Here is an 11,193-nt window from a genome sequence, read left to right as displayed (position 1 = left end):
CTGACCTTATGGTTCGCAGCCCGATTCGTAACCACTACGCTACCAGAGCTCCTTTACCTACTTTGTAAAAATTTAATTTTCAGCTGTATGAATAATACTCAGTTTCTCCTTATTGAAAAATCACAGGTAAAGCTCAGATCATTGGGACAGCCTTCTCCAATCCCATGTCTTCCCTGATAGCCATTGTTTTTAGTTGGCTGTTAATCTTGGGCTTTTCCTCACCACTAAGTGGTCTTTTACATTCAGGAAACATGTATGCTGCATCCCCCACGTTCCATACTAGGAACATAAACAGGGGTAAGCCTTCACCTTCAGAAAGTTCTCTGTCTAGGACGCGAGGTAGACACACCCCCAGTAACAATAACCTGGGTGATACGTTAGGGAAAGCCACAGGAAGGAGGTATAACTTAGGTCTGCCATTGAACATACGTTGGCTGTAATCAGCAACCAGCTCTAGGTGATGTGTCTGCTATCTCTGCACTTGGGCAGAAATGAGGAGAGGCGAAGGACTTCCAGGAGGAGGACGCAGCTCTAAGCCATCGGCATGATACCTACGTCTCTGTTTTGGGAACTTTGAGTTCTAGGGCAGGTCTGGTTAGAACATGTGTTTTTGGAAGAAGTAAGTAGCAATGTCATAATTTTCTGTGTCCAAATGGAATGTATTCTCCTAAATAGATTTTTTTATTTCGTGAGGCTTCTGTTAATAAAGCCAACCAGAGTCTTTAGAGCCACAGGCTTAGCTTGTCCAGTACTATTTATCTAATGGAGTTCTAGTGTGGCGCTGTAGGAAAAGCACTGGACTGCTAACCACAGGGTTAATGGTTCAAACCCAGCAGCTGCTCCTTGGAAACCCTATACTGGGTTGTTAAGAGTCAAAACTGACTTAACAACTTCTGTCCAGTACTCCCGTAGTTGAGTGTATTTACAATGGGTGTGTGTGTTTGCGCTGTAGTCTCGATGTCAGAGCCTTTACAGCAGTCAGACAGCGAAGGTAGCAAACTGGAGTGCAGGTGAGGCCACCCTTCCTCGGTGCCTCCTGGTTGCTGGCCATGTGTGGGATGACCAGTGAAATAAACCTAGTGCCCAAACCAGGACATGCTGGAGAATGATATTTTGAATTTTGCCAGGACAGCATGCATGAACTGGGACTGTCCTGGGGAAACTTGCACCCCTAACCTTGACAAAAGGAGCCAGCTATACCTGGTGGTGCAGTGGTGAGGCTTCAAAACCACCAGGTGCTCCATGGGAGGAAAATGTGGCAGTCAGCTTCCATAAAGATTCCAGCCTTGGAAACCCTTTGGGGCAGTTCTGCTCGGTCCTATAGGGCCAGCATGAGTCAAAATCAACTTAACAGCAATGGCTTAAAAGTGCCTGATCTTTAGAATTTTTCAAGAGGTACCAGAAATTTGAACTTTTACGTGAGATTCTCTGATTTTAAATGGCTTCGTTTGTTTAAATGCACCATGTGTTAGCTGAAAACTCAGCTTTAGTGTGCCTCACTGTAGCTGCGGAGAGTGCACACTGATGTTTTGTAATCAGCTCCACCCGCAGAGTGTTCATTTCTCTATCAGCAATCTGTTTATCTATAACCTTTAATAAGATCTTAAAATGGTATCACTTCTGTGGAAAATCATTCAGTGGGCCCCCAAAAAGTTGAACCTACCATGTGATCCGGCCACCCCACTCCTAGATCCACACCCAGAAGAAATGAAGGCAGGAACCCGCGCTCAGGTGGACGCTGCAGCACTTTCCCCAAGAGCCTCAAGGAGGAGAGAGCTTAAATGTCCATCACAGCTGAACGGATAAGCACCATGTGGCCTATGCATACTATGGAATCTTATACATCTGTAAAGAGAAGTGACATTTTGGATGTGGCATGTATCAAAACTAGCCAGCCCCCAATAAATACTGTATGATCTCACTTGGTTGTTATGTGCTGTGGAGTCGGTTCTGACTCACAGCGACCCTTTACAGGGTTTCCAAGGCTGTAAATCTTTACGGGAGCAGAAAGCCTCATCTTTCTCCTGCAGAACAGCTGGTAGTTTTGAACTGCTGATCTTGCGGTTCATAGCCCGATTCGTAACCACTACGCTACCAGAGCTCCTTAGATGAGCTCACTTAGATGAGATAAAGCAACTGTGGGTGTGGCGCTGTGGGTTAATGCTCCAGACTGCAAAGCCATTTGAACTGCCAAGGTCAGTGGTTCAAACTCACCGGCTGCTCCTTGGAAACCCTATACAAGGGTTGCTATGAGTCGGAATCGACACAATGGCACTTAACAACAAAAACATAGAAACCAAAGATTATGAATGTTTATCTGAGGGAGGGGTACAGTGAGCTTATGTTACTGGTGTGGAATATTTTGGAAAAGGGTCGCAGTAATGGAGCCTGGTGTGGCACACTATAGGATAAGCACTGGACTGCTAACAACAGGATCCACAGTTCAAACCCACCAGCCGCTCTCAGAAACCCTATACAAGGTTGCTGTGAAACAGAACCAACTGAGCTCAATGGCACAGAACAACAACAATGGCAGTTGTTGTTTTTGTTGTTAAGTGCCGTCGAGTCGGTTCCGACCCATAGCGACCCTGTACAGGGTTTCCAAGGGTGTAAATCTTTACGGGAGTAGAAAGCCTTATCTTTCTCCCGTGGAGCGGCTGGTAGTTTCGAACTGCTGACCTTAAGGTTCGCAGCCCGAATCGTAACCACTACGCTACAGTACAACATGAAAAATGTAAGCAACGTCATTAAATTGTAAATTTGGAACTGGTTTGGTTAGTGACTGTTTTGATGTGTTTATTTTCACCACAAATAATTGCTTAAAGAATAAACACTGGTTGTTGCTCGCAGTCTCTGGGAGAAAGCGGGTGGTTCTTTTGGTCTCGCTGCATTCAGTCAGGCATCGGTGGTTTGGGTAGGTAGCTCTGCTGGTCTTGGATGGGGTCCTTCATGTGGGGGACTTGATTGGTTATAAAATGTTTTAGATGGCCTTGATAGGACATCTGGGCTTCTCTCCACCTTGTTTCTCATCCTCTAACGGACCCAGACTTGTTTACATGGTGGTGACAGATAGAACAGATGAAACAGGATCTCCTGAGGCCTACACATGGAACTGGTACGCCAGCGCCTCCCTCAAATTCTCTATTGGCCAGAGCATTTTGTAGACTAGGAACACAGGCTCAATCTCTTGATGGAAGATGCTGCAAAGCCGCCTTGTAAAAAAGGATGTGGGTACAGGGAGGAGTGAAGAATTGGGCACATGATTACCACCAGCCTACCACAACTGTTGTTGTTGTTCAGTACCGTGGAGTGGGGTCCGACCCATAGCAACCCTGCACAGGGTTTCCAGGGCTGTAGATCTTTACGGGAGCAGAACGCCTCATCTTTCTCCCATGGAACTGCTGGTAGTTTTGAACTGCTGACCTTGAGGTTGGCAGCCCAGCTCGTAACCACTACACTATCAGAGTTCCTTGCCTACCACGATTACGTCGCCATTTTTTTTAAGTATGTAAGAAAGGGACGAAGAATCTTTTCTCTTTTTATTTATTTTTTTTTCCCTTCAGATAAACGAATCCAGCTGTACCTGAAAAGCCTCCTTTGTCTCCCAAGCCCTCCAAAATGCAGGCCTCCCATCCCGGGAGGCCTGGCTGTCATTCAACAGGAGCTGGACATGCTGGGCTCACAGTTTGCAAACATTGTGAATCTCAACAAGCAAGTGTATGGACCTTTCTATGCAAACATACTGCGGAAGCTGCTCTTCAGTGAAGAAGCGGTGGGGAAGGCAGAAGCCTCCTCTCCTACTAACTAAAGAGAAACTGACCTTGGACGAGAGATTGGAAACCTAGCACTTTGGTAACTGGTCCCTTTCCACCGAGGGCACTACAAATGTGGCATTTTCTTGGACCTGTCCATGGTGCAGTGTGGGGCTGAGTCTGCGTAATCCAGAAATATTAGCAGTACAAAGTCATGCACAGCCAGAGAAACTGGTTGTACATCATTTTCAAGTTCAAAAGAGATGTTTTCAATGACCAGGAAGCAATTTGTAATGAATTCTATTACCAATATAATACTTATAAAATGTTTTCTTAAGCACTTATATCTGATTTATTCACTCAACCCTTAAGAAGTTGCATTCCTAGACTTGTCATTATCATACCTAATGATTTTTAATTTTGCTACAACTTTTAAAGGGTTGAAGGTGGGGAGAATAACCAAGGGTATTGATGTTCTAAATAAATGATGTAAAGTTGGCATATAATTGTATTTGAACTGTATAATTATAGTTTATTAATGTATAAGAGAAACTTACATAGTAAGTTCTCAGAGACTACAGATGTATCAAATGACATTTTATAATACCAATTTCAGTATTTCAGAATTTCAGTATACTAAGTACCCTTTAAGGGTATATGCAGATTTCAGATAAGATCGCCCATATTTGTTTAGTGAAAATAGAAACAAATCCCCTTTTTAAAAAGAAATTTCTAGAGGTTGGTTTCTTCTTGACATTTTAGACAACTCTCTGGGAGAAACCAGTTTTTGCACAAATATTTTAGTGACTGTCTTTTCATTTCTCAGGCCATTGATAAGATTTATATAAGATTTTAATGTTTTTATATAAGACAAGACTGGCTTGAATTCTTTTACTTGTAAGAAGCAGCAGGAGAGTTAAAATGAGATGCCACAAGGAGATCTTTTTTTCAATAATGGTCACATCAGAAAAAGAAACAGTTCAACTCTGGATTTCTTAACTGTATCACTTACCAGGCAAATAAACGCCTTTTATATGCTGATGAAATCCATACTCTGTTAGGCCAAGGACCATGTGGGGGCCATGTCTGACTTGCCCTGGCTTCACGAGGGGGAGAGAGAATCAAACTCAAAATCAGCCCAAGGCCAATTCTGTGAAGCGGAGGTCAGACATGCTTCCACCCTAGAACCTTCTTTCCCCCATTCTGACACCAACTATCCCTCCTACAGCACTCTCTGCTTCACATCTGGGTTGGACAATCCATTGCCATGGCCACACAGAACTCATAATAATACTCACAATTATGGGGTTTACTAGGGAAATGGACAGGGCACAATTCAGGATCAGAAACAACTCAGGACCCAGCAGTTCGCCAGTCAGGAACACATCTCATCTGCCAGACTGCAGGCACGCCTCACTCTTGTCTTTGCCATGTGGTCCCTGGGCCTCTTGCCTTGCTGGAGTAGGTGTTACACAATTCTTTTAGCCAGTTACTGAATGTCCAAAGGGCATGTTCTGCAAGCCAGTCTTCTGCCCGTAGGCACTCACCTTTATTCAGGCCTAGAGCCTGCAGCTGTTCTTTCTCTCCATGCAGCCATCTCTGCCGCAGCCTCAGCAGTCACTGTTTGCTAGGGATCTGTTATGTCACCATGCTTTTCCTTCTGGATGGTCTGGGATCATCACTCTCTGCTTCTAAGATGGCTCTTTTAAACCTAGCTGAAGGGCAAAACTAACCAATCCCAGCCTTAGAGTCCTGTACACCCTATTTTCATGGTCCCACCCAATCACTTCAAGTCCTGGTGTGGCACTGTGGATAAGCACTTGACCTCAAGGTGAGTTTGAACCCAAAGTCGGTGTTCAAACTCACCAACCACTCCTAGGAAACACTATACAGGGTCACTATGAGCCCAAACTGACTCAATAGCCCTTAACAACAATACCCAGTCACTTGGTGGGAATTAAGAAGACTTTGGATAGAAAAGCCATATCAAGTAAATTCATGGTGCCCCAAGCCACCCCTAACTTTTCTAGCCATTGTCTTTCATAAATGAAGGATTAATACTCACTTTCAGTTATACATCTTCTACAATTAGTTTTGAGAATCACAATTAATCCTAACAATTATTATTGAAATAATAAAATCCTATCAGCATCTTCCCTCACTGTCTCTTCACCAGACTCTCTGGAAAGGAGGAAACTATTCAGTGAGGATTCTCCCCCTCACTCTGTGACTACACCCATAAAAGCTTGTAAGCCAGCCACTTCATGCCTTTATAACCCCCTCATTTTTGATAGTCAATGTCTAAATTGCCTGTCCCTATCAACTCTGGTAGCGTAGTGGTTAGAAGTCGGGCTGTGAACCTCAGGGTCAGCAGTTCGAAACTACCAGCTGTTACGTGGGAGAAAGATGAGGCATTCTGCTCCCATAAAGATTTATAGCCTCGGAAACCCTGTACAGGGTCGCCATGAGTTGGAACCGAGTCCGTGGCACATAAGAACAACAATCAACCCAGTACACTGAGGGAACAAGCATGTTCCTTGATATGAAGAATCTTCCATTCCAGTTGGAATTTTGAGCAACTGCATCATAAGCAAAAGTCTAGTTCATCAAATTGTAGCAAGTTATACTTGTTCACAGTGTCAAGCATCTTTATCTTCATCTGGTCAGCTCAGCCCTAGCCATCCAAGCTAGGTCAAATTGGTACCAGGTACAAGTTTGGGAGTTTACACATATACCTCCTTGTACTTCAGACCAGCTGGCCCCTGACTGTCAGACCTAGCCCCCGGGGATTAGGTCAGTACCCATAAGCTCAGGAGTTCATTCACACAACTCCCTAAACTTCAGACCAACCAGCTCTTCCTTTCCTCTCTTTCATCTCAAGGTCAACAGGTGTCAATGGAACATGTCCAAATTCAGCCCGTGTCTTCACTGCTGCATTTCTCCCAATTCCACCCGGGTAGTCACCAGTGAGTGTACTAGACTGCTGGCCAGCTCCCTTTAACTTTCCTAGAAGTCCTAGAAGGGGTATTTCTCTGATGGGCACACACTTCCTTGCCTTGATGCCTCCAAAACAAACAGCTTGCTTTAAACTCAAAAAGTCATAAACAGTCCACTTTTTTCTTCTTCCTTCAGTTCCCTTTCAGTCATAAATCTCCTGTCTTCTCAGCAGTTCGGGGTGGGTAGTCTTGTCTTTTCAAATGCAAATTACCCATTCTGAAGGTTCTGGGTGAGCTTCAGGATTCCACCTAAGGCCTCATACTTTTGCTATTGTTGTTGTTAAGTGCCCGCCAGTCGATTCTGACCCATAGTGACCTTGTATAGGGTTTCCAAGGAGCAGCTGGTGAGCTTGAACCACCGACCTTGCAGTTCAAACGGCTTTGCAGTCTGGTGATTTAACCCACAGCGCCACACCAGGACTCCGCCTCATACTTTACAAAGGCTTAAAACAAAAAGTATATTTCTGGGCAACATCTAACTCCCCTTTTAGCATATCCAATCAAGTGTAGGATGAAGGCGGGCTTACAAACTGTAATTATAATGCAATATTCATTTTTATCACATCTATATATTTTTTACTCTGGTAGCGTAGTGGTTACGAATCGGGCTGCGAACCTTAAGGTCAGCGGTTCGAAACTACCAGCCGCTCCGCGGGAGAAAGATGAGGCTTTCTACTCCCGTAAAGATTTACACCCTCGGAAACCCTGTACAGGGTCGCTATGGGTCGGAATCGACTCGACGGCACTTAACAACAACAAGCAGGAGAAACCAATATCCCTAAAACAGTCAAACACAAACATTTAAAAAAACACTCAAGTTCTATCTTTTCTCCTCCACCCTTAGACTGATCCCATTCGTATGTATATGGCCTTGGGTATCTGGCAGGATATACCCAGTGAGGCCTGGAATCAGCAGAACATCTGCACCTGACAACTCCAGACGTTGCTTTTCCCACCCTTAGCTTAAGCATTTTATCTCCTAATTGGTAGCATAGTGGTTACGAATCAGGCTGCGAACCTTAAGGCCAGCAGTTCGAAACTACTAGCCTCTCCGCGGGAGAAAGATGAGGCGTTCTGCTCCCGTAAAGATTTACAGCCTCGGAAAACCTGTACAGGGTCACTATGGGTCGGCACCGACTCAATGGCACTTAACAACAACAACATTACAGGCAAACAGAATCCTGACCCATAGCGACCCTGGTAGGGTTTCCAAAGAGCAGCTGTTGAGTTTGAACGGCTGACCTTGCAATTCAAACAACCTTTGAGCCCAGTGCATCACCCACAGCACTCATCAAACTAACCATCTAAAAATCACAAGTTATACTTTTTACACCCCTTGGTTCTTTCTTTTTCAAAATTTCAAGTTTCCATGAGTGTGTATGCCACTCCTGATGCCAACTTCAAGGACTATGTCTGACTTCCCCTGACTTCACAAGAGGAAAAGAGAGTCAAACACAAAATTAGCCCAAAGCTGATTCCTATGAAGCTGAGGTCAGACATGCTTCCACTCTTTCCTGTATTCTTTCCTGTATTCTGACACCAACCATTCCTCCCACAGCACTCTCTGCTTCACTTCTACAATCCATTGCAATGGCCACACCAAACTCAACAATAGTCACAATTATGGGGTTTATTAGGGAAGTGAGCAGGGTACAATTCAGGATCAAAACCAACTCAGTTCTTCTGTCACGAACACTTCTTATCTGCCAAACTGCAGGCAGGCCTCACTCTTGTCTTTGGTCTCTCAGCCATGTGGTCCCTTGGCCTCTCCCCTTCTCCAGCAAGTGTTACAAAGTTCTTTTACTCAGTCTGAGAATGCCCAAAGGGCACATTCTGTAAGCCAGTCTCCTGTCCATAGGTACTCAGCTTTACTCAGTCCATGGCAGGTAACCCGAAGCTGCTCTGACTCTCCATGCCTTTGCCATTTGTGCTTTTTCTGACACTTCACTCATGTTCTTCCTCCTTGATGGTCCTGGGATCGTCCTCTACTTTTAAACCTAGATGGAGGGCAAAACTACCCAATGCCAGCCTTAGAGTCCTGTATACCTTATGTGCATAGCCCCACCCAATCATTTGGTGGGAATTAAGAAGACTTTGGATTAAAAAGTCATATCACGTAAATTCCTGGTACCACACTAATTGTCATTACCATTTTGCATTCTTGAGCATCAAGTTGAACTTTGCAAAGCAGGGCACTAGCTGTCCTGGTGATTTTAGGGAAACCTGCTCGCCCTGGAATTAAGCACTTGTTTTGAATTGTTAAGAGAAGCATTACATTTTGGGGGTACCAATCAGAAAAGTGCTTTCTTTGCATAAAATACACCTTTTAACTGTTTTGTTTTCTAAGGACTCATTGGCCCTTACTAATTTGACTGTGGCTAGGTAGGAAGTAAAAAAGAGTTCCTTTCTTCTCTAAGCCCCTTTCCTTCTCACTGCAACCTCCACCATGATGGTGTTGCCCGGTGATTTTATAGAGTGCTAAGAAATGATGGTGTGAACAAAACTCTAATCTTCCTATTTGGGAAACACATGCCAAAACTTGAGAAAATTCTGAATGTCAATTATTTTGCCTTTCAACAACCAAGACAGAACTCTCCACTTGAGCAGTTGTGTAAGTGGAATTTTATTGAAGCAAGCTCTCATTGTCTCTTCCCAGTTTTTTCTTTTCCTTTATTTCTGTTCTGCCCATATTTCCCTATGCTTACAAACCAGAGGTGCTAAAGGCTTTTGTTTTCCTTTTTTCTTAAAGTAGCTTTCAGCTGCACTCACTTGGGGGTATGGACAGTGAGGAGGTCTGACAGTAGGAAGGTGGTGCCTAAGTAGTGTGATTTTGTTGTTGCTTTCTGAGATGAACTGTATACTTAACCGGACGACCAGGTGGCACACTCTTGACTTTCAGATTTGGAACCGCCTGCTATTCTTTTATATACTTGATTGTACTACAGTTGCTGTCAGGAAAACAATGTACAAACCATTTTTTTTCTTTTCAATGCATTTACAATGTGCATTTAAAATGAAGGGCATTCTGCTTTTTTTATTTTTAAGTGGCAAAATAAATCTCAAATGTCTCAAGTCTGGATTTAGGAAATACATTTACTAAACATTTTTTATCTTATCACTCAGCATGTTGTTTATTTGGTTTTGACTTAAATGTTTACTTCTGATTTTGAGCTTTTCTTAATATGCTCTTGTTTTGTAATGTAACTGTTTATTAAACACCATGTGCATATTTTCATTCTACTGGTAAACCATGTTTGTGTGCAGTAGTTACATTCTAAAACATTAAAGATTATTTCAACGTGGCCAGTGTCGCATTGTTTTTTTAGCCACCCTGCCCCTGTTTTTTCTAAGTATTTTTCTTTCTTCCTCTTATTTTCTCTTTATCGTCTATAGTTCCACTTTTCTGTTCCTCTTGTCTTTTTATTTATTATATTCTTTCCTGTTCGCTACCTGTTTTTCTTTTTTCATCATTATTATTTTCTGGTTTCATTGTTGGTTGCTTGCTTTGTTTTGTTTTCGTGTGTGTGTGTGTGTGTGTGTGTGTGTGTGTGTGTGCCAGAGTGGGGAGAGAGAGGGATGTCTCTTCTTTGCCACCTGACAGGAGACAGGTGTATGTGCCCATACAGCAGAACCACAGCTGTACCCTCTGAAGCTCCATCCACTGGGGAAAAACCAATACCACCTCCTGTACCATATGATCAACAATCGCAGCCAACACCAGCCAAATCTACCCTAAACCGCAGTGCACGAAGGGAGAATGGTGCCCCTGCTTCCATTCTCTACCTATGCCCACAGGAGACACTTGTGAGTGTCTAAGAACAAATCAACGTACAATAATAATGTAAATACAAATATGACACCACCACAATACCCTGGACACAACAAACAATTTTAGCTCACCCAAAGAAACAAGAAAGAATGATTCAAACAAATGACCAAAATGCAAAACCAGAAAACGTTTCTAAGGAAAAAACGTAATAGAGCTAACTGAAAAATAATGCAAACAGATGATATTTAGGTTCCTTCAAAGGATGGACAGAACTATCTAGCAATGCAAGAAAAAAGGAAAAAATTTTAGAAGAATTCAAGAAAACACTACAGACAGGCAAAACAAATGCAAATTTTGAAACCATATAAAACCTGCAATTAGAAATTCAGAAGATTAATACTAAAATTTCAGAAATGGACAATACATTTAAGGGCAAAGGAATAGATTCAAAGCAATGGAAGCCCAAATTAGTAAACTCACAACATGGATGAACCTGGAGGACACTATGCTGAGTGAAATTGCTGTTGTTGGTGCCACCAAGTTGGTTCTGACTCATAGTGACCTTATGCACAACAGAACAAAACACTGCCCAGTTGTCCAGTCCTGTGCCATCCTCACAATTGTTACATGAACCCAGTGCTACTACCACTGTGCCAATCTTTTTTTTTTTTTTTTT

The 11,193-nt window shown here is 43.2% G+C and overlaps 1 protein-coding gene across 1 annotated transcript in view; it reads left to right on the top strand.

The window, feature by feature from the left end:
• TCP11L2 (t-complex 11, testis-specific-like 2) overlaps window positions 1–3,808 on the top strand; it is a 48,317-nt gene extending 44,509 nt beyond the window's left edge. Inside the window, exon 9 of the mRNA XM_006865255.1 lies at window positions 3,564–3,808. Within this exon, the coding sequence (XP_006865317.1) occupies window positions 3,564–3,808 (245 nt within the window). The remainder of the gene's footprint in view (window positions 1–3,563) is intronic.
• The last annotated feature ends 7,385 nt before the right edge of the window (window positions 3,809–11,193 follow it).

The sequence above is a fragment of the Chrysochloris asiatica genome, unplaced genomic scaffold (assembly GCF_000296735.1).
Source record: "Chrysochloris asiatica unplaced genomic scaffold, ChrAsi1.0 scaffold00076, whole genome shotgun sequence".
Lineage (NCBI taxonomy): Eukaryota > Metazoa > Chordata > Mammalia > Afrosoricida > Chrysochloridae > Chrysochloris > Chrysochloris asiatica.
This window is presented reverse-complemented; position numbering and strand designations above follow the sequence as displayed.